General features: G+C 37.6%; 2 protein-coding genes across 2 annotated transcripts in view; one reads left to right on the top strand and one right to left on the bottom strand.

Moving 5' to 3' along the window:
• The first annotated feature begins 950 nt into the window (after nucleotides 1-950).
• LOC126853263 (uncharacterized) overlaps nucleotides 951-27,613 on the top strand; it is a 32,579-nt gene continuing 5,916 nt past the window's right edge. Inside the window, exons 1-6 of the mRNA XM_050598856.1 lie at nucleotides 951-1,104; nucleotides 4,297-5,719; nucleotides 5,961-6,103; nucleotides 6,482-6,641; nucleotides 7,275-7,509; nucleotides 8,128-8,237. Of these exons, the coding sequence (XP_050454813.1) occupies nucleotides 5,505-5,719; nucleotides 5,961-6,103; nucleotides 6,482-6,641; nucleotides 7,275-7,509; nucleotides 8,128-8,237 (863 nt within the window). The 5' untranslated portion in view covers nucleotides 951-1,104; nucleotides 4,297-5,504. The remainder of the gene's footprint in view (nucleotides 1,105-4,296; nucleotides 5,720-5,960; nucleotides 6,104-6,481; nucleotides 6,642-7,274; nucleotides 7,510-8,127; nucleotides 8,238-27,613) is intronic.
• Nucleotides 9,009-12,234, bottom strand: LOC126853272 (prolyl 3-hydroxylase OGFOD1). The gene is made up of 2 exons (XM_050598871.1): nucleotides 11,599-12,234; nucleotides 9,009-11,475 (listed from the first exon to the last, which is right to left on the bottom strand). Exon 2 carries the CDS (start codon nucleotides 10,934-10,936, stop codon nucleotides 9,212-9,214), a length of 1,725 nt encoding a protein of 574 aa, XP_050454828.1. The 5' UTR covers nucleotides 10,937-11,475; nucleotides 11,599-12,234; the 3' UTR covers nucleotides 9,009-9,211.

The raw sequence follows: 27,613 nt of genomic DNA, 5'->3' as shown, positions 1-27,613 counted from the left end.
TTGTGAGACGAGCGCTCGATAGACGAGACGAAATAACGCATCAAAGTGACGACGAGCCACGCCGATAAACGTCACGTATAATGATTTAAAAGTGCTTATCATAGCCTTGGCAAATGCGGAGCAGGTACTTCAATATCAACCGCTCATATCGCCATTTCAGCATTTTCCACCCGGAAAGGTCGATTTATCAAATCTAAAGGCGATAGATAAAAGCAAACATATACTTATCGCGTAGCTTGAAGGAATTACCATTAATTTCTATTCCTAGATTTAATGAGCTACCATATGCATCTATGAATTCTGTGATCAGTTTTTTCTTTAAAATTTACTTTAAGTAATATATATATATATACATATATTTTATGCACTTTCGAAGAAAGTGCATATTAGATAAAATAAAAATGCAGCACATATAATTATAAATAATTTTCCGCCTTGAATTCTACTGCGAATTATAAATTTTCTGAAGAGTGGATTTTACGAAAAACAATAACGCGAGATTTATCAGACTCAATATTATACATCTTTATCATAATTTTCATCTAAAATTCTTAGATGAAAAATATAATAGATAGAACATAGCTTGCTTTTGAGCACTTTGTATCATTTCATCGTGTCGCAGCCGCAAAAAAAAAAAAGGAAAGGAAAACAAGGGCCATCGGCGTATTTCGTATAGGTAGTATCCTAAACGAACAATGGACATCTTCGGCTTGAGCTTGCGCGCGTGCAATCCTCCTCATCATCGCCTCGACGGCACACACGTACATAGGTAGCTACGCTTTAATTACACATTTTTCTTCACCGCTCCAAAAAGCCAGCGATGTGTAATAGAGCCGACCGAGAGCTCCATTCCCCTTCCTCCGTTCGTCGCGCGCGCGTGGCTTGGAGCGGAGCGACGCGGCGCACCAGTGAATCCCGACGACGCGCGGAGCGTGGACGTAGAGCGACCGACGCCTACGGCATAAGTGTGTAGTTGACATATTTATATTCGAGACCCTTAAAAATTCACCGGCTTGTTTGTCCGACATCTCATTTTTTCGACGTTAATTTCTCGTGGCTACTTTTTCTCCTATCTTACGCACAGTGTTCTCTCCGCATTTATATGTAAATATATATATATTTATATATAAAAAATATATTTATATATAAATATATATTTAGAGTCCTTGAAAAATCGAGCGTTTCTTGTTTATATGTACATATATATCTTACAATTAATTTCGTCGATGTTAATGAATATTGTATGACCGCATGTTGTCTTATTTATTTCGAACATTGGCTAACTGATTTTTGTCTTTTTCTTTCTCTCTTTCTAATTTTCCGCGTTTCGAATAATAAAAAAATGATTTCTAGATAGAGTTAATACAGTTATGTAGCTCTAAAAATATACCTCAAAGTAACGGGTTTTTTCGTTTCGTTATGATTCAATGGCTCGAATTGTACACGAGAAGACATCGCTGAAAGACATTCTGGACATCCTTCACGATAAGGCTGATAAAAACAACGTGGTATTCGCGTGTAAATGTCAGTTCGCGGCTCACTGTTTAGTCGCGCAATAGTAGTCTTCACTCGTACATGATCAGACCGCGCCTTTCGAAATACTCACGCCCACGGTCGTATCGCGATGCAACTTCGCGATACAGCCTAGGCACAATAGTCTCCTTCCTTTGCGCGACTCATTAATTTAGCGCATCTGAATCCCTTAGTCATAAATGACAGCGACGAAGCTGCTGCCATTCCTGAAGCCGGTAGTGTCAAAACGGCAAACGCAAGCAGCGCGCAACAACAAACTCGTTTCTTCACGCTGTACTGCTTCGCAAACCGTTTTAAAAGACTTGCAGTCCGCAACGAGACTTCGTAGAAGCCTATCGTGCTATAATTTATTACACCTCTCGCGAGTAAAAAAATTCTCGCGTCAGCGTTTTTTCAATAGCTTGGCCATCCGTGTTCTAATTTTATTATGAAATGAACGAGCGACGTTTTTAGATTTTGTAGAGAAATGTAACGCATATGAGTAGAATTAATCGGAAATTATGAAAATATATGTGTGCGAGACCTAGATTATTATGTATCTGATTGAGATATAATAATCCAAGTCCCCTCCCCTATATCCTCGTGATTTCGTAAATTTATTTTGTATTCTCACCTGTCTTTGCCTCATACTGAAAACTTTGTTTGAAGAGTTTTAGGTCTTCTCGATCTCTCATCTGACACCTATAAACGGAGAGAGACATAAAAAAATGACGCGTCGAAAAGCATCGATTTAAACTCATCGCATTAACGGCTCGCCTACAATCGTTCGCTCAATAGTAGCTTCATTCTGCAAACGACTCTTCAAGCATTCGTCGTCGATTACAACCGGCTAATTTAACATTGCGATTAAATGATCGCCGCGAGGAAAAAATTCCCTTCTTTTCTTGTCGTTTTATTTGAACCGTTTTCAGCGATGATGCAATTAAAAGAAGCATTGATTCAAAGTAAAAAATAAAACAAAGTTTTATATTTCGTCGCGAGATAAGTCATTTTCAATTAGAAACAGCCGAGCCAGAAGAGTTCTTCTCCAAAGAAGTGCGTTTAAACAACCTGAGAAGTATCTCTCTTGCGAATGAGACGCAATTATAGAGATAAACGATGCCAACGTAAGGGGATTTAATTGAAAGAAACATATTTATCATCTAAAAATCTAAACGCATTTATGCAGATTGTGAGACCCATGTGTATGCAACGCGTGAATCGAAAGAGCTTGAATTCCTCGATATTATTCTCGAGGCGAACTAGTATACTCGTATTTGAATATTGACCTTGCGATGATGCAATTTGCATCCGTGCGCGGAAAGGAAGACGCGGAAATGCATTCCACATCATCTCACCAATGTAATTCCGCTCGCGATATTATGTTCACGGCGCAATTAAATTCACAATCCAATTCTGATGTGTCGGTGTCGGTCTTTTCCCGTTTGGTTTCTGAAGAAATTCCATGGCGGTTGAATCGTTGACGTCGAAAGATGGAGGGAAACTGGACTTCGCCGCGCGCCCGCGCCCGTGTGTCGTCCTCGCGGATAAATTTAGCCCTTTAACACGCGATTTTAGAGCATACTCGTCTGACCTTTTCGAATCCGAGTGTACCATGGAATTTCTGCGGAACGAGAGAAGAAGGGAATTGGGACACGGGCTAAAAGAGACACTCCGACGCGTCTTCCGAAAGAAATCGGGATTCTGAAGGGAAAGATATTTTCAAATAATTATCTCAATTATACTGAATATTTCAATGTTGCAATATGCTTATAATATCAAATGATTGTTTTTCAAAAAAATACCATCCAAATATAAATATTTAAAAAAGTCAATGGTTAAATGCCTCGTCGAACAAGATTATCGATGCGTTATCAAAGTAGCGCTACAATAAAAATAAGAGAGGGGATAAGAATCTAATAATATAAAATTAATATATTAATTTTTTTTAATTATAAAATCAGAATCATGTTTTTAAAGATTAAAGATATGTAAAATCGCCGAAGTGTTTCGCTCGACATCACGTTATCATTATGTTAGAAAAACCGAGGGGACATCGTCATTGTTCGAAATTAATTCGATTGGGGTTGATTGATTTGCATTATTCGAGGTGGCGCATCACGATTTGGGTCGGACGGACGAACATCGTTATATTTTATAAAGGCAAAGAGGGGGAAGCCGCGTTCCAGATAGAGACATAAAACAGGGAGAAAAGAGACGTGATGGACCGCGTGTCATGTGAATAGTGAATAGTCGCATTCACTGTGTAGCGTGTATCGTTTTGAACAGTAGTCGTGGAGGACGTCCGATATCTGAGCTCGATTTTCCAATCGCGAAACAATATACGCGCGCGCAGAAATATTGTAATTAAGCGCGTCGCAATCATACGCGTTTATATGTGCCAAGTCGTGATGTATTTGCGTATATAATTAAAGCAGAGTTTTTACGCCGCGAAAAAAACTCGTAAAAATGTTTAGTTAAGCATAATAATTACTTTTTTTTCTTAAATACGTCGATATTTCTATATATAAAGAGGTACATTGAAATATTGATCTCTATGCAAAATTTTAAAATTTATGTAGAGTGCGCACAATATTTATATTTTTAAAGTAATATCTTATTTAATAATGAGGAATGTACGCAGTTTTAAAATCCAAGGTTGATGCAGTTTAAAATAATTTACGAGTATTTATTAGAGTTTACGTGTGATTATGTTGAATTTCGAGTTTTAATGTTGAATTTTGAGTTTTCAATTAATTTTGTTCCCTTATCTTTTTGTACAAGGAAGTGACACAAGTGGAAATAATGTATCGGTGTTATATTCGTGTCAATCCGGAAAACATCGACCACTATTTGCCGGAAGTAAGAATAGACTTGTCTTTTCAGAACTCTTCAGAAAACTTTTCAGAACTCTTTTTTTATCGAAAAAAGAAAACATAATCGAGAGAACGTTTGTAAATGGTAAGGTTGTCAATGTGAGTTTGTGTAAGTGAAATGACATAATCCAAAACGTTAATTTGAAAAGTACTACAAACGACGAGATATATCTCGCGACATGCACACGCACCACGCGTGAACATTTCAATTAGAGTAGCACGGGCGTATGCGCACGCTCGCTCGCGTGCATCGCGATCACGCAGCGTGATAATTACGTCGTATCATTCTCCGTGGGATGAATGAACGTGATCCGCGCATTTTTTTCTCCCTCCTGGCTCGCGACGCAGGGAGAGAGAGAAGAAGAAGGAAGAAGAGAAGGGAGAGAGAAAAGGAGAGCAAATTGAGGCGAACGAGAGCGGGGCGTGCGTGCTAGTGAATCGAACGTGCTCGTCGCTTCGATAAAAACAACCACCCATTGTGATATCGCCGAACACCAAAAAAATCACGAGATTGGGATAATTATTCGCGATTGGGCTTCTGGCGCAAAATAGATCGAAGCGGCGACTGTCAACCTTGTATCGAGAACTGCGACGTAGCGTTGCGCACGTGGATAGTGTCGAGAAGGCACGAGGACGAACGCGATCATCTCGTCGATCGTTTGGTCGACCAACGATTCGAAAAAAGCATACTACGGTGACGTACCGTGCATCGAAATGATTTTCGCGCATCTTTTTTCTACTGTTGATATAAGTGAAAAATTGTAAGCTTTGAATTTCCAGTTTTACACGCGACTTTATACACGAATATTTCGTGTATCAAGTATTTTTCTTTGGTCTCCTATGATTACGGTGCGTCGTAAAAGCAAGTGGAAAGAATAGATTTTACGAGGCGAAGTAGTAAGGCGCGAGCATAATCGGAAGAGAGATAAGGAAGACAAGTACGAGGTGATGTCGAAGGCTTTGACGTTTGACGCAGCGGTTTCCCTCCATGATGCGGCGGAGAGATACGATGTGGGAGGATCGAACGAGCAATAAGGTCGAGAGCAATTGAACTCTCGACACGTCGGTGAATTTCGTCGTCGATGAGGGAGGACGACACCGCTACATCAGTCGATCATGGAGAGGAAAAGCGGAGGTGAGGCGCGGCCGAAGATCGAGATTGTGCGCGTCTCGTCCATCGAGCGGAGCAACTTCCGGCCGCTGGACGGGGTGCAGCTGCGCGCTACATACAGCCATGTGCGAGTAGGCACTTATTGCCCGGAACCGGAAGCGGCCAGTGGACCGACTGCCGAGAACAAGCCGCCGATCGAGCAAACGCGACGCTTCAAGAAGTTAGTACATTTTTTTCGATCGCTATATCGCTAGAGACTAAAGGAATATCTTCTTATCACGATAAAGCGAAATCAGTTTTACCGAGATAACATTTGATCGATTTTTTTTTTATCGTGTGCTTTGGTATATTACTTTACGTCATATACTGATAAGGCATAGGCGTCGTTTGCAAAATCTTCTCTTTTTTTTTTTTATACGCGAGGTAAAACGTCGACCTAAGAAATGCTGATTTTTTTGTAGAAACTTGGGACCAGTATCAAGACTGCTGAGACGTCGTCATCACGCGACATGCCTTGCCACCAAATCCTGTGATAACATTTATAGCGTGAATAGAAATAGTAATTCTCTGGATTGGAGGGTCGGCCAGAACGCCAACGAACAAGGTAATCCATTAACTGTGACTCATAAAATCATTAGCGAACTAGGGGAGTTGACAAGTACTCAATAGCAATTGATTTTTTTTTTAATTTTACCAGACAAAAGTTTCTCTTTAATATTTTTACACTCTTCAATCTTTTCGGAAATTATAACACTTACATATGGTCGATTTTATTTTTTATTTAAAAAATTTGCTTTTTTTATTCTTCATCAGTAGAAAATATGAATTAAATAAAGAGTATAATATTTGATCATATGCGGTTTCCTGCGAATATGTAAATGAGATTTATATAAGATCTGCTTTGTCGCAACTAAAGTATGTGTGCTAAAAGTTTATGGCTTTTAAAATTTCCGCATGGATCATATACAGTTTTCTTTTTCAGAACTGCAAGCCAGACAGAGTAGCAGCCTGGACTGGAGAGTAGGGAGATCTGTCACTTTCGGCTCCAATCAGCTCCATTGGAGGAATGCAACGCGAAGCGCCGAGCAGCTCTCCAGGAGCGCGCCTCTCACTTCCGATCATCTTCAAACGCCGAGCACGAGGTATGCTAATTCGCGCGCCTCGCGTGTTTCGCGCGCACGCAACAAAAGGGAATAATTTATAATAAGCTCATTTGAAACGGGATGGCCGCTGTTTCGCACGGTAGACGAGTAGAAAAGTATAACGGTAAAGAGTCAAGAAAGGAAACTAGCAGGTTTAATGACAGAGAGAGGAAGGGAAACTTCAGTATTGAATATAGCGGGTGAATCGCAATGAAGTCATACATGCAGCGAGGAGAATACCGGAGAAACGCGAGTTACGGCTATTAATTTGTTGAAAGAAAAGTTGATAATGATGTTTGTTCGAAAGACACGCGATGAAAATGTAGAACTCGGCGGAAATCTCGCTGAGGAAAATTGCTTACATATACGTGTAATTAGCAATGTCTGAAACCTATGCAGTGTAAGTAGTAAGTTTTTGTTTGGTATAATTGAGAGATATTGCGAGATTTAATATATAGAAATATTGAGATATATAAGTCAAAATATTCCGTGAAATTTTCAATTTTATGCATTAAAGGCTGTTTGAAAAAAAAGAGACGCTTGATAAAAAAATTCCATGTAATTATGAAAAATTATTTTCACTTTATTCTCATCACATTTTCCGCGATAAGAATGATAAAAGTATCGTCATAGATCGAAACTCGTGTCACTATTGAGACGACTCTCCCCGCGCCTCTCCCGACCCGGAAGCAAGGGCTCGCTGCAATCGTCGCCGACGATTTGTCCCTGGATCCAGGTCGAGTACTCGACCGAATCGATCGAGGGCGGCAGGCGAGAGGAGTCGCAGGAGAGCGATGTCAGCTTTCAACAGGAGCTGCAATTGAACGAGCTACGGAAACGAATGGCTGGGATTGCCTCCACGTCCCAGGTGATTAGTAATCTGCGGACGACGATCTGAATAAAGGTCTTGGTTCCGTCTCGCGTATTTAATCAATATCGTCTAATTACGAGTAACGAATCTGTCAATGGGATGTACATACTTAGCGCCACTTCGCGCGTCTTACCAATAATTTAATTACAGTGATGGGATAACAATAAATACATATGACATAAACGCATCACGTCATGTATCAAAAAATGAATAACATATACTTCGTGATAATAATTTAAAAAAATCTTGTAAAAATATATACGTGTCTTCGAAAAAGAAATATGACAAATTTGTAATTGTAAATTATTTAATCTTTATGATAAGTTAAACAATCAATTAAACGAACGAATTTAATGATCACTTAAAGAATGACCGATGAAGTCACCCGGAACGGAACCGTATCGAAGGTGCGCCCATTAATAACTTCCGGCGAACTTGATCGTTCTCAAAATAGAAGACGACGCGAGAGGAACACGGGGCAGATAAAGTTTCCTCATTCAATTCGACGAGCAACTAAACTCCTTTAACGCTTCTTTAAACCACCCACTCGTGTTTGCGCAAAATTACGATCTCGCTGTCGTAGTTTTCGTACTAAAACAGATCATCACGTCTCAGGTTACGTCAAAGACCGCAGTCAAGGATGGCGTAGCGGGACAACCGAATCTGCCACGACCCAGAATTCAAGTGCAAGAACCTGAAACCACCGAGTGTAATCATCGCAGAGCGTAAGCCTTCATTTTTCATTCGATCTTTTCTTTTTTTCATCCTCTCCTGCTTCCTTCACGAATGGCTCGAGTCGCGAGACTTTACGAGTGACAAAAGAATCGCAATCGCTCTCGCAAAGAGAAACGCGTGAGTTATGTTTTTTTTCTTTATGCACACACGAATTGTGTGCTGTGTCCCATCGTATTTTTCACAAACTTGCGGATGGGCGAAAGAAAAGTTTCCAGTCTGACTATACCATAGATATATTTGAAATGCGAATCTTAAGTTTCGAGGGAAACTTTTCTCTTAAACATCCCTTGGCGCGATTCCTCGCATCCGACTTTATGATTGCATGAATCCCGAAAACGTTTGCTGTGACTCTCGCAAGTGAAATAAAGGATTTTCTTTTACGCCATGTATATACCGCATCCAATAAATGATTGTATATGTTTTTGTGCATTATAATCTTAACCTTTACCTTAGCAAGATCGCCGCAAACTTTTCGCAAGTCTATAAATCGCTGATAATTGCTTATTGCACCAATATTTTTTTAACGTGTCTTATTGTATACTACGTTGATTCCCTCTCCTTTCAAAAATTAAAAAAAAAAAAAATATTTTGGCTGGAATATATATTTATGTACTATATATCTTTACTAATTATTTTATTTAACATCACTATTAATATTTCTTATTGGTATATTTATTAAATTAATCTCTTAATTTTTTCGTGAATAATATCCGCAATTTTTTTCATGCATACCTAGCTATCACGTCTAACATTTGTTACTAAAAAGAAAATAAGAGATTTGTTTCGTACGATAAATTTTATTAAAATATGAATATTATATTTACAATTCATTCGTAAAACAAATATTATTATCTCGATCCCAGATTATTCTCGTTAACAAAATCAAAAAATTAATTTTGGTCTTTCTTTTTTTTTTAGAACGATGTCAATTTATAAGGAAAGTTTAATACTACATTACGCGCGATTATTCATAATATGAACATATCAAATTATAAGAATAGCCTTCATAGAGATGATTTAGATACTGTTGAAGACGATATACCATCAATGATCTATACACTAGACAAAGATGATTATCTAATGATGGTATTTGAATTAGAGTACCTTGCTCTTGAGTAGGATCTATAAAATCTATCGTATCTTTTGTTTTTGGTACTCCCTGCTCGTTTTCCGTGTGAAATTGTATTATCAAATCAAGCGTGTATTCTTCGTTATTGATGGAATCATTCTCGCTGTCACTGGATGTGTCATTAGGAGACAATTTCTCGTCTTGAAGCGAAGAAGTTTCGCTCGCATCCGCGCCATGTCCGAGATCTTGATCTCGACTCAAAGATTGCGTGCTAACATCAGATTGGGTTTCGAGATATTTAGTTACCTTTTTATGAGACATATTTGTGACAGTTGGACAACAAGAGCCGATCCTTTTCCTTTTCAATTGACTTGTATTCAAGATTCTTTCAGTCGAAGACTTTGATGTCGATGCACCAGCCGATGCTGTAATATTTACGTCGTCGAGTTGAGGAGTTTTTACTGCATGTGAGCCATCTTTCAATAGCGATTTATCATATAATAATGTATAGCACCCCGCCGACCATCTTTGCAATTCTATCGTCATCTTAGGCCTCATCGTCTTCTTGTCAGGCACAAGATCGAGTCCCGTATATTTTCGTAGCAATTGAAAAAAGGAGATAGATTTAAATAGATTATAAAAATCTTTTAATTGTTTTGGTAAGGTTTGTTCATCGGCTATCTCATAACGACGTATGTCCGCAGGGCCAACAATCTGCCAACTAATATCTTGTGACATCAAATCATTCGCAATTTGCTTGTATATAGATTCTTTCAAGAAGTTTTCAAGAAATGTGTAAGATTCTTTCATGACATTCTCGTGAACTTGGTCCATTATGTTGGGTAATAGATAACGTTTAGAGATCCAAGAACTTAATTCTACTTCGGTGGTACTCGGTTCTATGAAATTTTTTATTGATTCAGGTCTTGATGATTTAACTTGGCAAGATTCTTTTAAAGGACCGTGAAACCAACCATTAATTGACCACCGACATTTATCATCGGTCATTACTTCGGCTACTTGATGATAGGAATTGTCTAAAACTTCGAAGAATACAAGAGAGTTATATTCTGGAATTAATGATTTTACTACTTTCATAGGTGAACCATGTTCATCCGTATCAAAAAGATCTAAAGCACCTCCGTCTTCTTCTGTCCAACCTTTCGACAAATATAATATATAAGCTATTCTTCTATCACCCATATTATCATCATGACACAATAAATAATCTGTTTCATAGTAACGAGCACTTGACATTGAGATAGTTTTGTTTAGCTTAATATTTGTATTGCGCTCCATCCATAGTGCCAAATCTTTCTGGAAAGATTTGTACAACATCTGGGTACAGTAGTCGGAGGCGTCAAATAAATCATCAGTTTTCTCAAATTGATAGAGATCAGTAACTTTACGTTTATGATCAAGATTTTCCAATTCACATTTTAAATTCTCTATAAATCTCTCGTTTTTTAAAAAATTTGATATTCTACAGATCCTAAAAGGCTTTGATATGATCTCAAAATCGACATTTTTAAAATCAGATTGGGAGTGCCAATACTTTTTGAATTCTTCTTGAAACTTTGTGCTATATATGTGTTCCGAGAATAGGCCTTGATCCACCATATTTTCCTATCTTTGTCAAGCTTAATCAATGTAAAAATAACTTGAATATCTATTCTCTCTTTTGTTAACAAGCTACACATACAATTTTTAGATTCAGAGCATCGGCGATATACAAACAAAATATTTCCGTAAAAATACTCTTAATCTTATTTTATAATATCATACTTTTTTCATACTATTGTAAAGTAATCGGTCATATTTCTATCGCGCAACAATTTTGATCGGTAATTGATTTGATAAGAAATCTTAAAGTATGATTTATGCAATTAACGATGTTGCATTTTCCCTACCTTTCCACTCTGGTAGTCTCGAAACGAGATTCACAATTTTCGAATGCACGTGATACTATTTACGATCGGCAACCTAACCTCTTTCGTCGACGCGTAGATTCTCGGCGAAACCTCCGACGTATCTCGTCTCGATCACGTTCTCAATGTGACAGATGACAGTATCACGTGATACACTCGCTGAATGAATGCAGTGCTTGCGTTACTCGGTGTATGCAACCCACGTGGTCAGTCGTGGTCGTGTGTATGTACCTGCGAACATAATAAGTGAAAAGTGGAAGGTATTGTAATCGCGAAGATTGCGCGATCGCGTAAATCGTCACGATCAATAAATATCGGCTTATAAATGATTGACGCGCGTTCGTGTATACATACCACAAAAATTGCGACAATGTTCAAATTTAAAGAATTGGCTATAGCTCGTTTCGTGCATTTGATATCACGCAGTGACGATGATCCGACGACTCGGCGTATTATTCTCGCGAAAAACATCCGCCCGATCGAAGGTTGGAAAAGGGGAAGGAATGTAATATATATTTTTAGTGCCTCGCGAAAATTTCCAGGTTTCATCTTTTACGCTTCTCATTTAATTTTAATTAAAAACGCTTTCTCGATTAATTGTCGATGGAGATTTTATTTATCAAATAATTATTATTTTCTTATTATGGTTCTTCCGATGATCTCTCTGAATTAATTTTCGAACGCGATAATAAAAGGAAAATGTAGCACTTTCAAAAATTCGCGCGCTCTGTAACTTGACTGTCGCGCTAGCGGGCGGCGCTAGCGGGCGGCGCTAGTGTCGCCCGTAGCAACATGGCGGGTGCGTGTCGCGTTTGACGGGTGCCGTTGCGGTCGCGTGGACGGAAGGGATTCGCAGGACGCATCCCGGAACACACTGGAAACGTGCGAAGTGAAGTGAATGCGTCTCGGGACGTGCACGTACGGCATCGGTTTCGATTAGGAAACATCGTTCGCCGACCATCCTGGAGTCTGACATAAGTAGGACGCACATATACCGTGAGTAAATATTATAACCCTCTTGTGCACGCGCTACGTGACAAGCGCAAACCTCGCCTTCCTTCTTCCTACGTTAATTTCCTTCCTCCTCGCGATCTCGGCGAAATTTCCTTCTTCCTCCGAGATACGCTTGCCTGTGCGCTCGCGAGAGTTAGAGTCGAGGGTGGGGTCTTTCCGGGCAGGTAAACACGCGCGTTCCAGGACACACGAAAGGATCACGCCAGTGCCGCCAGTGTCCTTTGCATTACGAGTAGTTCGCAGTCAAGATCGTCCCATCGATCACGTTCGCACCGGCTTTCTAGGAGGTTATCTTGCGAGGATTTTTCTTAGGTATTAAAATCAATTCTTCCTCCATAAATTTCGGAGTTGTATGATCTCATCGGTACTTGGAACGCGTTCTGAAGACAGACGAGAAGTTTTTGAATTGTCCTGCTCCGATTTAGAAAATGTGTATGTGCGTAGTGTTCGCCATTTACACCTGATGATGTGTGCAGGTGTATTCTTGTATTTCAACGTGCTTGTAACGGCATTTAATACGACTGATGAATTAATTGAAGTGGTAATATAAAGTTATATCTCTTTTATATGTGCAGGAATTATAAATATTCTGCTCCGGATTATAAGTTAATTCCCCTTTTTCTTTAGTAATGTACTATTATAAATCAATGTCATTTTATCGGAGCAAATTCGTTCGTCTCATATTATTTATAAAATGCGTTTTAATATTTTAAGTATTATTGCCGAACACGCGACTCATCGATCGATGACTCGTCGTTCGAACGAGGGGTTTAAACGTTCGTTTCTCTTCCAGAAACGGAGTCATAATAAAGTTTCTTAAAATCTCGACTCGTATACATTATCATCGTCCTTGAGCCTTGTACTTTCCTCGCGATTATGGCGAGAACGGGTCATCGAATTTTAAAACTTACTCGTACCGTATCAGCATTTCGCGGAGGCGAACCAGCCGTGGAGTCTCGCGTTGTCGTCCATAGTCGATCGAATTACGCATAGTTTAACATTAAATTACACGCACTAGTCGAGCGTTTTCCTTGAGGCGCAAATTGTATAGCTACTATCGATTAGTAAATGCCCGTGTACCGATGTCATGATATGTCGTCGGTGCTATCTTTCTTATAGTCTGTTTCTAATGTCATAGCTCACACTTATTTCTCGCACAGTCATCCTAAAGCGAGAATTACGTATTGTTTTTTTTTTTGACGGATACATTTCCATTAAGATAATAATATAATTTAGTTGCGACATATTCGTGTACTTTTTAATTTTCCGCTTCGAAAATAATATTTTTTTTTAACAACTCGTAGATTTCTTCTCCGAGCGTGCTTTAAAATCAGAGACATAAGGTACTTAAAGTGATCGATGCTCAAAAAAAAAAAAAAAAGAGAAAATATAATCTCGATAAGATAGGATCGTGTGCGCTCTAATCGATGCACTTACCGCGATGAGATGGGTCATTATCCTTTCTTGTCTGCTTCTCCGCCGACAAAATATCTCCGGTGATGTCGGAGTGTCGAGTTTAATGATTGCGCCACTTCAGTCACTAAACTGTCAGTCGTGCCATTAAAGCACGTTGTTGTTGTTTGATGTATGTCGATTAATGTAGTCGTGCACGCGTGGACTCGAATATATGCGCGAACCGTTATGCGTCTCTTGTGCGTGAAAAAAGAATGATATGTCGAGACACGAGCACGCATAACCCATTTATTCGTTCTTTCCGCGAGCTTAGCGGTTCGTAGAGTCTCTATTCGGATATGGCCGCGAATTAATTTTCGACTCGATTGGTGGAAATGTCATTCTTAGAAATTAAAAATTATTTAGTTTGTAAAGAAAGCGAACAATACTATGCCAATATTATTTTAAAAGTGTGTGACAATGCATCGTTTAAATTTCTATCGAGATATGGAAAAATTTGAACTAATTGAATAATATTGTTTGATTTTATGCGACACATTATATACCTCGCTGATGCCGTCTGGCAGATCGTGAGATTACAGATAGACAGGCGCGAGAGAGTTTGATCAATGATGTACGACTTTTAATAAAGTGCTAACGGTAGTGTCCGCGAGAGGCTCGCATATGTTATGCGGTAACACGTCATAAATATCTTTCAAATTTCAGTAAACTTTGCAGAAAAATTTAATTGTAATGGTAAATTACAATTTTTTGACAAATATAAAAAATACTGTCACTGTAAAACCATAATATTTTAGAAAAATTGTCACAATAATCCCTTTTTATTCCATAAATATTTTTTCTTTATGAACTCTTCTTTATGAACGCGCGCGCGATATAGTATTAAATAAAATATTAAATAAATAATTAATAATTAAATAAAATATTAATAAAATATTAAATAAAAAAAATTGGTGGATTATAAACACAATACTTTTTTAGACAGGCATATTATTAAAAAAAAAAAAACTGATAAATGAACGAGAAAAATTCACACAGTTACAATATTTTTTATTAATTTATTTTATTAATATACTTGTTACGTTGTTTGTTGATTTTTCTATTGGTGACATATGATCAGTTTTCATACATAACTATATTTTACATTACTCAGACATGTTAATGCGTATTATATAGATAGTCATCGATATAATCGTCGCGATACGCTACGTACCAAAAATGTGTCGGGTGCATTTCCTTCTCTCTTCTTCGAGGAGTGCGACGTAACGGCTCGTTGCAGCCGTTCGATTCGTTTATGGCATCGTTCGTGCATCAGTAGAGAGCGACGTGCTTTTGAATGCAGTATGTGCGCGTTGTCAAGAGATTTCGAGTGATAGAATCTCATACGCGCGCGATTCTCATTGTTTCATTAGAAAAATTATTCTCGACTTTGCCGCCCGATATGGTACATCGAGGTATAACGATGTTCTTCAATCGATATTAATTGGCGATGATTAGGAGAGAATAAAGTGATCGGTGATCATCGCGAACGACAGATATAGGGCGTATGTACGTGTATCGAGAACTTGATATATGAAAATTATTCGTTTATTTATTTATGTTTATTATTTCTTCTTGCATAGTTTAATATATAATTTAATTTATTATTATATTCTTTATGCAATTTCTATGATTTTTATTTAAATTTTATTTAAAACTTTCTTAAACTATTACAATTTTATTTCTATGATATATTTGGCATTCTTATAATTTCGAAATTTATGGAGACAGTTTTGATACGAATCTATATAAATTGCGAAATTTTGCTTTAATTCTCCAATCCGTCGCACAGCAATAGTGACTTTTATATGATGCATCGCGAGCGTAACCACGATAAAATGCAGTGCACTCGGTATGACACATATGACACATTTGCTACGTTGCAACTGCAACGAGGTGATTGCCGCATAATTTCTCAGCCGCTGTAATATACCGCGCTATATCGTGTAAGAAGATTAAAGCGGAGCAGGAAACCACACAACTTGCACAATATCGCGGTTTCGTATCGTGGGTTTGACGGCCGTTTCGGATCAGCTGTGACAGTTGTAATTGAAATTTTCGTCGGTAATTTTTGTCACTTTCTTGTCATGCGAATCTGTTTTTAAATCGCGCTTTTTTTCAATCTACAAAAATCTAAAGCAATGACGTTTACGAATCAAATCGTCGATCATAGTCACTTTTATGATCCGGATTAATGATCATTTTTTATCAACGTAAATAGAATTCGAGATTGCAGGTTCAAGGTGGATTAGTATTGTCACGCCATAGCTAAAGAAATATATTAGTTCGTGATTCTGAGCACTTGACGTGACTCACAATTAGTCACGAGTACAAATGACGTTACGATGTTACATGTATTAATGCTTGCTACGAATTTTGATGCCAAAACAATAATACGTGCGGATAATTCGCGCAGTCTCATTGAAGAACAATTTAAGCGCATTCGAGACATCGTTCGTGAGCACTGGCTTTATTTTTACCCCTTGATGTGCGCTAAAATTGACTGTGTCACGCCTTCGTCGTCGGGTATTGTTGTCTGCATTGTGTCCCGTGATGCACGATCGTTACAGTTTGTGGCGCCTTATTCGCGTTTCATGCACGGAATGCCGTTTTTACCCGGTTCGTAATTACAATAGGTACGCGTCGGCTGGTGCGAAATTACGGTACGGAGCCATTCTTTGTTACGCGTATTGCCCGTTTTACACGAAACCCCGTACAGTACACGTACCGGTTTTCTCTCCTGTCGATCGATAAACAGGAATAAAGAACCGCTGATGATACTCGGTTTTTACTCTGGAGAAATGAGAGAAATAAGAACATGGAACAAAATTTCGCGGGCACAGAGAAATTTTTTTTAAATTATATTTATATAGAACGGAAAAATTAATAAAAAAATATAGTGAAATAACTGAAGAAGATTTATTTTTATAAATATTTTTTAAAAGTGTGGTAACAGTATAACATACTTTGAGAATAAAAATTCTTGGAGAATTACGGCGTATTACATTTATAGTGTTTTTATTATGTGTAACTAATCGCTCTAATACAAGATTTAATGCGCTCTTAAAAGCAGCCACATCAGTATGTTCATAAAACCTGTACTTATTTATTGTGTGACGGTGCCATTAACCGCATCGAGGATTACCCCGATGACCCTGTTTGCGTTTATTTTCTACCAGCATTCATCGCGATCGCGTCTACGTCACGACATGTCAGGGTGGGAGCAAGGATGGCTTGTCTCCCGCTTCCTCTTCTCCCCTCTTTTGCCACTTGTAATGCATCCGATTTTGTACGTGCTCGTCGGGCTAATATCTGGAACGTAACAGGTTCTTTTATGGTAGCCCCTACCCTATATTGTGATCCGCCTCCTCTCGCATAATTTATCGCATTCGCGTTGGCGTGCGTGCGTGCGTGCGTGCGACGAAACGCGCACAGGCAACCTGCATCCCGCGCTTTCCCTTTTTCGGAAATCCGGTTCCCCTCTCCGCTCTCAACGAAAAGATAGACCAAGTTTTATTCTTGCGTTGAGACACTCCCTGATAATTTTCCTTCCTTCTTGAATGTCTATCGCTCGAAACGGAAACAAACGTCCAACGATTCCTTTTCGTCGCGATCGCTCGTCTTGAAACGAAGATCGCGAATATAAATTACACGGAAATATTGGACGCAAACTGCGTGCTTGCGTATCGTGTTGAAACGTCACGCACATGCTATAAATTATTATGGATATACATTGTCTTATTAATAGTGATGTTAAATATACCAATTTATTTTTTTCTTATAGTATTAGAGAATACTAATTTGAAATATATAGAAGTTTGTTAGCATGTAATACATGGAGAGGGAATTACGTTTAATAATTCTATGTTATAACATGTGTTGTTCTACACGACTCACATTCTTATTTACACGCTCATATCGTTGAGTCATTGATGTTTTCACGTTTCGATATAGTAACACTAATATATTTATACAACTGCACAATCAATCTGGCACAGCATTTATAAATCGACATAGTTGCACGCAAAATTTTACGCACTCATCTATTCCTACATCATACATTCGTCATACATAAAACTTCACGCGCTACTTTGAACGAAGATGTAGAGCATAACATTGCATTTATTGATTTGCGCCGTGCACGTGATCGTGACATTTCGTTGCGCGCGTCATCGTGCGCTACTGCTGCTGCTGCTACGAGATATAGTTTTCGCAGGAATCACGGTTAAAGAAATAGCCCGATGAATTCACGCCACCTTTTATCCGTCATCGTTTCTCGCTCGTGTTCCATAAATGCATCGAATAAAGTGCGGGCGTTTCGCCGCGATTATTCGTCCCATTCTCGGCGAGACGTTTGCACGACAAGCACCCGCCGCTCCGCTCTTCGCCAAGCTTTCGACATGGCGAATAATTACTGAGGCTCATTGTGAGTCAACAACGTTAGAATGTTTTCCGTCAGCGTCATGCTTTGCACATTCAATCGGGGCTCATTTTTATTCATACGTCATATGAATAAAAGTGAAACGCGCTTGATTTTTTTTTTTAAATTCTCCATCCGTACGTTATTTTTATATGATAATTAAAGACATTCTTTGAAAATTAAATTTGCTGGCTCCTAAAAAAAGTACAACCTTGACACCGTTTGAAGGTGCAGATTGAAAAGACGTCAGAATCGGAAAGATACGATGACCTTTGCTTAAATAGTTGGCACAATCAACGCGATGGCTTTCGTTTAAAATACAGAAGTCGAAATTATTCTTTATTGTCTTGTTAGTACGAGCCCGGCAACCCACGCTCAATTTATCAAGTATGGTTGAGGACTTAAAAAAAGTCTTGATTCTCTCAGAGCTGAGAATCGTAATATCGTAAAATATCACATACATAAAACATGAAATAGTGTCAAGATACGTATTCTTTCGATGATTGCAAGACAGAACCGTTTAGATGCTTAACTAATCATTAATGAATCTACAAGAACGGTCCTTTTTTAATTAAAACCAGGTGGGAGATTAATGACATGTATAGTGCGTTGAAACGAGATACACGATATCGTATAGGCGTGACTTATGACGCATCATCGTACGTCAAATTTTGACTATAATAGCTTCTCAGACAAGGCGGGGTTCCTCTAAGTGATTGCGGTCTTCAATAGATTCGATCGAAGCTTTTTCTTTCATTACCCGATATGTAGTCTTTCATTACGACATGCATACCTCTTACTTCCTGCGACAGTATCGATATAGTATTGCAAGGATGTTTTTATGAGTGAGTAGAATAATTAATTACTTTTGGAAAAATTTTTTTGCAATTTTTTTTTGGAGATATCAAAACATTCAACGATAATTATAAACATTGGTGAAAAATTTTATAAAATTGTCTTATAAAAATGTTATTTAAAAATTGTTGATATAGTTGTTATATTATAAAAAGTAAAATTTTGAATCAACTGATTTAATAAATTTATTATTAAAGACTGTCGTTTGTCTTTTCTACATCATTCGATGTATCATACATTATTCTCCTACAAAAGCACTTTAGCCGGAAAAACTCTGCGTAGTTACTTGCGCGATGTTTATATTAAGGATGCAGCGTTGCATTGACATTACAACCTTAGAATTATAATTTCTGTCATATTAGTGAATGAATGGACATTTTTTTTTCTCAATATCAAGAAGGTGCGCGTGCAATTCTTCTCTGACTCTTAGAACTTTAAAATATACAGCGATGTACGAGCGAAAATTAGCAGTTAATTGTAAAAAGGAATAATTCGAGATGAAGATGGAAAAGCCTACTAAGGGAGGACAAGTCTCTTGATTTAGCTGGCACAATTTTTCTCAGACGATCGTCGCGACGCCCGCTCCCCCTCGTCGTCCTTCCTCTTCTACATCTCTCTTTTAGTTTGTCGCACAAGAAGAGGGACGACAGTGAGAGTATAGTTCAAATGTCACTTTGGTTTATTTTCGTTTATATATAGACGGTAGAGTTCACCCGGTGTCACTTACCTCTGAATACCAGCGACGCTCTCTCGACAATTTTCAGAAAGCGAGGAGGTATTCCTCTGTAGCGGGAAAACTGCAGAGATTTCGCAGAGAAGTACAACACTGTACACGAAATAGACAGAGTGAAGAGAAACGCGACTTTCGAAATTTTACGATTAACATATACATATGTATAGCCAAGAAATAAAAATATACGTTAAAATTGATTTTAAGATCTTATCATCTCTCATGTGGATAAATTTTGTGCACAATAATTCATTTATGGACGCATATATTTTCTCCGTTGCATCTTGGACAAACCGGAAAAAGATTTTAATACCGGTATTTGAACCGTCTTGTAGCTGCGACAGTAACTCTCTATTTTAGGCTAGTCTCCCCACGATTTACCGTTCATTTCGTAACTTAATATACCTCGCAAGTTCTGAACCGTGACATCCAGATAAGATTCCCACATGCGCATTTCATCCGATATATTATAAATATGCATAAACATTCACCTGCTGTGCAGAATTTACGAGAGTTTTAACTTTAAAGTTTTAAAAATCTTTAAAGTAGTAACAGTATTTTAAATTATCGTGTATTTTCTCGGAATTCAATTTTACCTAGCTCGTGATTATTATGAATTAAGCGAATAATATTAATTTTTATTTTCTTCCACTTGCCGTGAAGCCAGCCCAACCCACATTCGGAGATAAATATTTTCCTCTTCTAAGTGCGTGAAATTTCATGTCAATGGACAAGAAATCATAGCCATTTTACATCCAAGTCACCGTGTGACAAATACAAAAATACTGCATGCTGTTTTTAATCGCGGCGCATCTAGAAGTCATTGATTAATTACCGTCTGTGCGGATGATATTTACATTGTTCGTCGATGACGCTTTGACTGTTAATGATCTAAATATGCTAAATATAAATATGCGAAACAAGGGGTATGATTCTTGTGTCTTTGTGACAGGTGATTTGAGGAACAAACAGATCGGTATGCAAGATATTATGTAGTTTTCTTTTGGAACATGTGATAGGTGTGATAACACATATTTCTTTGTATTATTTGATATCTAGAAGAATAATACTCGTTCTTGTTCCTTCGGGATTAATGTCCGTTCGTTCAGTCGTGTAAATGGCACAGTCGTATCTTACTCTTCACACTGTCATTGGTTTTATTGAGTATAAAATCGCAGATAACATATCGAACTTGAGCTGGTGACTTGTCTCGAGATAAAGCATCAGGTACATTGTATTGTTATCATAAACTTGTTAGCAATTTTTTGAAGATACATCAGTCAGGCTTTTAAGTGAGAATTTTTAAAAATATTTTCTTCGATAACACAAACGATTTCTACGAAAAAAATTTCTTTTTCGTAAAAAATTTTTTTGGTGTATATTTATAAATAAAACATATATAATTCTCAATTTTAGATATTTAAATATACTTAGGATATTTTAGAGATATTCTTTCCATGCTTGTAATTTTTCATCGGATTCGCACGTGACAACTCTTTCAGCGAAGCATTAGCACCACATTGCATTTGAATTCATAGCTGTGCTTTCTGCATTCCCAGACGGCAGCTTCTGTTTCACGCTAGTCATGCGTTTGATTAAAATTTATTTGTGTCCTTGATGTATTTTTTGCGAATTTTACAATACTTCGCGGAATTATGATAAATCCCGCGGTATACCTTATGCAAATAAATTTTTGGAAACATTATAATTCCATTACATCTATTAGATCAGGCATTTTATTAGGCTTATGCGATAAAATATCCGATTTAATGACGTTGCTAGAAATTAATCGGCGCGGAATCTGAAATTTTCATGAATCATCTGATTCGTGACTGAATTTTAATCAATCATAAATCATCGCTCGCGACTCTTCACAGTTGCAAAATTTTTTGTTTTAGTTCGATAGTCCGTGCTTTTCGTGACCGAAGATCATTTGGCGGCTCGGAATCTTTGTTTGATAGCGCAGAACTTTGTAATTTGGTTGAAACCTGCATTTCAGGTTGATGCTCCGCGTAGCATAAATCTTGGGCAAGTGGAGGCAGAATTCAATGCACGTTGTCTCTCTTTCTCTTCTCGGTACAAGCTTTGTTATCAAGCATTTCTCTGTGGTTGCGACAATGAGTATACAGAGGATTCATGGAAATTGTAGTGCTCCCACGAATGAGACTACTTAGATTGTTAGCACTAGAGCCGCTGACATCCTGAGATGCACTCGATGTTATCGGTGTAAACGAACCGGGAACCCCATGGCGACACGACCCACCGAACCCTTCCTCGTCGACGACGAGTTCTGAATGCTGTCGGTTTCAATTACCGACCCCCTAAATCTCTCCGAGAGCACTGAAATAGAATAATGACGGGGAAACGTTTGCACGGATTATGTCTAACATTCGGAAATCTTCCGGGGAGGAACAAAACATATCTTTTCTCCGCTTTGCTTCTGTTTTATCTTAAATTTATTTAACCTTTTCGTTGTGCGATATAAATTAGCTTTAATAGTTTATAAGAACGACTTTTACTATGTTGATTAAATTTCTATAAGAATTGATAATAAATTTTGATTTTTTCCCCTACATCTCTCTCGAGATGAGAGTCTTTGTTTGAATTAAAAAATTTAGGATTTGTCATAAATTTCAATTTTTATTACGGATTAAATTTACGCATTCCTCGAAAGCTTTTCGCGGAAAATCTCCGCGTCTGTCGAGAAATGTTTTCATTTTAAAGGCAGGTGAATTATGTCAAATTATTGAAATATACAAAGCTTAATAGCTTATTATATATAGTAATGCGTACTTTGCAACAGCCGCGGATTGAGGTCGTTTGAAAGCCGACATTGGAGAAAGCCACCCTATGAAGAAAGAGAAACTATTACGCAGGTCATAAAAGCGCTTACGGATTAACGGTTCATAAAAGATCAAATGACAGAAACCAAAAGGGGTTATTAACTCTCAACAACGATTTACACACGATACTTATCTGCTCACCAGCACGTGAAATCGAAGGCAAGCTTTTCTTCTTCTGGGGAAGCGTTATTCGATCATTTCTAGAAAATTGCATAAGAAAATTAATTTGCGCTATTCATTTTTATCTTATCATATAATTTTAGTGAAGAGAGAAGGGAAGAAAAGAAACAATTCTTATCTTTGATAATTTCCGGCTTAATATCGAATAGCTATGTAAGATTCGGAAAGTGGTTTATACCTATAATTTATAATAGAAACGCGTCAAATTTTTTTATATTTTCGTCGTAAGTGAGTGAATGACGGTTTGCAAAAATTGCTCGGGATTTATGTGTAATCGCGCTTTGCAACGCGCTTCTTTCGGTGGCGCGCGCGCGTGCCGGGCACGTGTAGATCGCCGACTTTCCGCTCGCGGTCCTCTTTAGATTCATGCGCCCTTCCATTCGTTCACGCGTTAATGCCCGCGCAAAGGGAGTAAGACAGAAGCAGAAGAAGAAGAAAAGACAACATGCGGGGAGAAAGCGGCATCGTGTGCCATCGTGGTTTTTTGAGTGTTCCAAAAATACTTCCGACTCGGGGAAAGATAAAGAGACCAGTTGAAAAGACGGGAGATTGGAAGAGACTGGGTGAAACAGAAAGAGAAAGAGAGAGAGAGAGAGAGAGAGAGAGAGAGAGAGAGAGAGAATCACGGTACAGAGAGACGAGATTGGGAAGATGCCAGTCTTCGGTAACTAGTCATCCTAGAAACGTGCTCGCGAGTACCACGGTGACAAAGAGCAACGCGAAAAAGAGAAAAATCACAATCGTCGCGTGATCACAAACAGAATAAATAAATCGATAGCGATCGGTGAAATTACATTACGAATATATCCTCTTTATTTATGTGCGATTAATTAACAATAAGATGAACTGTGATGTATTTATAAACACGTAAAAATACAAAATATTAATAATAATTTAATAAAAAAATAAAAATTCCTTAATTCTCATTAATTTAGAGAGAAAAGATTATATATGAATAATATAGCACGCATACAGAACGCACAATAACGCTTGGAATCGCATTTTTAACGACGCTTATCGTCGTTTCGAAATACAAGCAGGAGAGTAATACGCGTGCGATATCATCTTCTTTGACATTCGCAGATCATCTTACGATCGATATATCCGCTTGCACGCCATCGATGCGCATCGAGCGCAATCCGAAGTGACGCGTTCGCGGCTAAGGATGCCTCTAAAAATTGAGAGCGGTACTTATACAGTGAATCCGGTAACGAAAAAGAATGTCTCCAAGTTCCTCCTCTGGAAACATTGGCGGCGAAGGTAGGCAGAGAAAGAAAGATGTTTGCAAAGGAATGAAAAATCTCCTCGGAATTTTTAAGAGCGAATTCTCGGAATTGCTCTGATGTCGATATTGTGTGAATTACACTTGCATGTTTTTTTTTTTTTTTATTATGGAGAATAACACGGATTTACAATATTTATTCTCACAGAGAATGAATAATTAATACATGATTAATATTTAATGTATATCGTTGGCGATTAATCCATTAATAATATTATAAATTAACGTCTCATTACATATATATAAATATTTAGAGTGCAACAGATATTGGGAAGCACAATGTGTTTGTTGCGTTTTAAATGTTTACGATGAGCGATTAGAACGTGAATAGGTCTAGTCGAGATTCATTAACGGTATAGTACGAGGATGCATCCATGATATGCATTCAAACGTCATTCTTATTTGATGTACGAAGATGCATTCAAGATTCAAGACGAGCGAAATTAATAGATTCGATACATTGATGGTGATTTGTTCGAATACTTGCGCGGTCAGCATCACCTTACGGAGAAACATCGTTATATACGCGCGTATGTAATAACACTTTGACATTTTCTCTAACGGGTCGTCGATTAATTCTCGCTCGCATACATGTGTCCACGCATACACACGCTCATCATCATCATCATCGCCATCATCATCGTCATCGACGATCGAGCATGATTCCGTTCACCTTACACTCTTTATTTTTGCTTGGCCGCACGCCTATACATCCGCGATGCACTTTAAACCGTTAATTCGCAATTATGTCAGCGCCGATTTCCGCATCGTAAACAATATTATACATCGAGACAATCTATCCTATCTATCTATCTATTCGTGCGACTCGTTTCTTCAACTCGCGTTACGAGCATCGTGTATATTACACGCACATAGCAATATAATCTGCAGTCTGTGCAGTCGGTGCATTTTTTTATTCAAAGATAACAATAATAACGGCATTTGTAATTTTGTAAGACTCGTTTACTATAATTTATATTACATAATATTAATAGAATGTCTATAAAAATATTTTTTGTGTTTAATTCTTATTTTGGAGCATTTCGTATTATAATTTCATATTATATAATTCTAAATACTAAATAAATAAATTCGAAATAATCGAGGAATATAACGAGGATTTGAAAGACGAGCCGCTGTGTTTTATACTGTATGAATTTTTCGAAGAAACTTCTTCTATTCCTATGTGTACATTACACCTACACTGCTGTCGCGATTACATGAGCGAGTAAACGTGCGACAATCGTCAATAGACGATGCGTTTTTTCGGAGCAACATGTTGAAGAGCTGTCGCGCGAGTTTAGTCGCCGATGTGAGAGCGACTTTAACTGCATGTATTATAGTCTGATGGCACTCATTCGATATGCACCCGCTTGCGCTGATTTATACGATTGTACGTAAGGCTTATTCTTTTTAGCCACACTTTTGCGCAATCTTGAATTTTTTTTTTACAATGTTTATAATACAAGGTGGACCATTTTTAATGTTTAACTTGCTTGTTGGTTATTCCACTAAAAATATTTTATTTTTCTGCATTGTTTAAACCAATCATTATAGGAGGATGATTTAAAAAGCTCTATTGTCAATAGACACTAACTTTTTAAGGAAGGAATTTTTTGATCCATATTTTTTTTGATCCATAGAAAACTTTTATTCAGAATTAAATTTCCTATAAATTCTCAAAGTTCGATTATTTGGGCCCACCCTGTATTATAAATATATACATTGCTACCTACATATCTTACTTTAAAAAACATAAAAATGTGCAGCTAAAATGAATGCGATTGTAGTTGATATCCTCGACTCGCGGCGAATGGCCGATGCCATTCACACGATTAACACGTGCAATTAACACCGGCGCCAATTTGTCGACAATTTCGTTCGTACGCCGGAACTATTTGCACGAGTCTCTCGTGAGCGAGTTATTACCGATAAATCGATTATCGGAAGCTGGTGCCATTCTGCGATAATGTTTCCGAGATACAAATCTGTTACACAGCTCTTTAAATGTTCCTTTATTTTGATTAAAAATAACGATTATTGAACGATTGAATTTGATGTTCTGTATCTGCTTATCTTTTCGCAAGAAGTATAATAATCAAAATAATTGTCTTGCATCTGAACAATCTATAACCATTTTAACACTCGTCTTTTAATTCTATCTAATTTTAATTCTATCTAATTTTTCAAGTATTTTTTGGAAACTTTGTTCAATAAAAGAATATTTTAATATTGTTAATAGATAGATAATTACTTCTTTAGATAATGAATTTCAGATGACTCCATCCAAGTAAAAGCTCAAGTAAAAATATTGACAGGGGTATTCCGATGTAAGACGGTCATTTTGAGCATGTCTTGTGAAAGTAATCAAATACAGATTGCTAGAATAAAATTTTCTGCAAATTTATAAAAGCAAGATTCTTTGAACATATGTTTATATGTTTATATAATTTTTTTTTTGTTTTTAATGGCTATTTTTCTGAAATTGATATTACGAGATAATCTATATATAATGTTACTGTGTCTTTTTTGTAAATATTTACCTTGGCAAATATGATAATAGTTATACTGAGATAAAAAAAGTTTAATGATATACGGAGGTTTTGTGTAATAATACAAAGCAAAAACGAAAATATGGCATTGATGCGAGTTGCGTGAGTCGCGGCAGTAAAAACTGCTTATTTATTCATTGTCTTGATTATGCAGAAAAATACGAAAGTCACGGTGAAATTAATGATATTGCCTGCACATAATATATGATGTTTGCCTTCATTAAGTTCACAAATCTGGTTTTTATCGCGCTGTGCAACTTTCCAATCGGTTTTCTCCACTGCTGGGGCATTAAAGCATTGAGCTTTTTCAGATAATATGCGCGTGCTATGTCAATATCGCTAATTACTCTCATTACATTGGTAAGAAACAAAATATATGGCTCGTTAATACAACGTCGCAAAAATACGCCGAAAGAATTTCAAGGGAATTTCGTCGAAACTTCTCGCTCGCTCAATCGAGCGGCAAATGTTGTAAAATCTATTTTTGTTGTGTCCGCGAGATTCCCCTGCATCAATGTTATATTGTCGAGCCTCTCGGCAAGATCCAGCTGTGTAATATTATACATGCAAAATATACGCTGGTCCATCGAGAAACCGGTAATCTGTCGGACTTATTCGAGTGGCGCCAGCTCCCTACCCCACGGATGTTCTCGAGCTCCCTCGGTGATACACGATGAAAGAAAGCAATATGAGAGACTTATTTATCAGTTGTACGAATGTCGCGTGCAAAAAGCAGTCGCAACGATTACCGGTAAATGCTAATTCGTGCCGCTTTCTCGTGCTTCGAGGCAATGTGACATTCAAAAAGGAAATGCGGAGAAATGCGACGACTAACGCGCGAAACGTTTCGTTGAACCTTTTGGAGGTAACTTAAAGTCTCATTACAGTTCGAGATTATTTTTCTGTGATATTTTTAAATTTTACTAAATTTCCCTAAACTTATTCAAAGTCAAATAATCAATATTTTTTATCAGTTTTATTCATTAGAATCGCAAATTGTCCTTTTTTTAATATTGTTATACGATATTAAGATATAAAATA

The sequence above is a fragment of the Cataglyphis hispanica genome, chromosome 12 (genome assembly GCF_021464435.1).
Source record: "Cataglyphis hispanica isolate Lineage 1 chromosome 12, ULB_Chis1_1.0, whole genome shotgun sequence".
NCBI lineage: Eukaryota > Metazoa > Arthropoda > Insecta > Hymenoptera > Formicidae > Cataglyphis > Cataglyphis hispanica.
The sequence above is the reverse complement of the archived record's forward strand: the minus strand, read 5'-3'. Positions and strand labels throughout refer to the sequence as shown.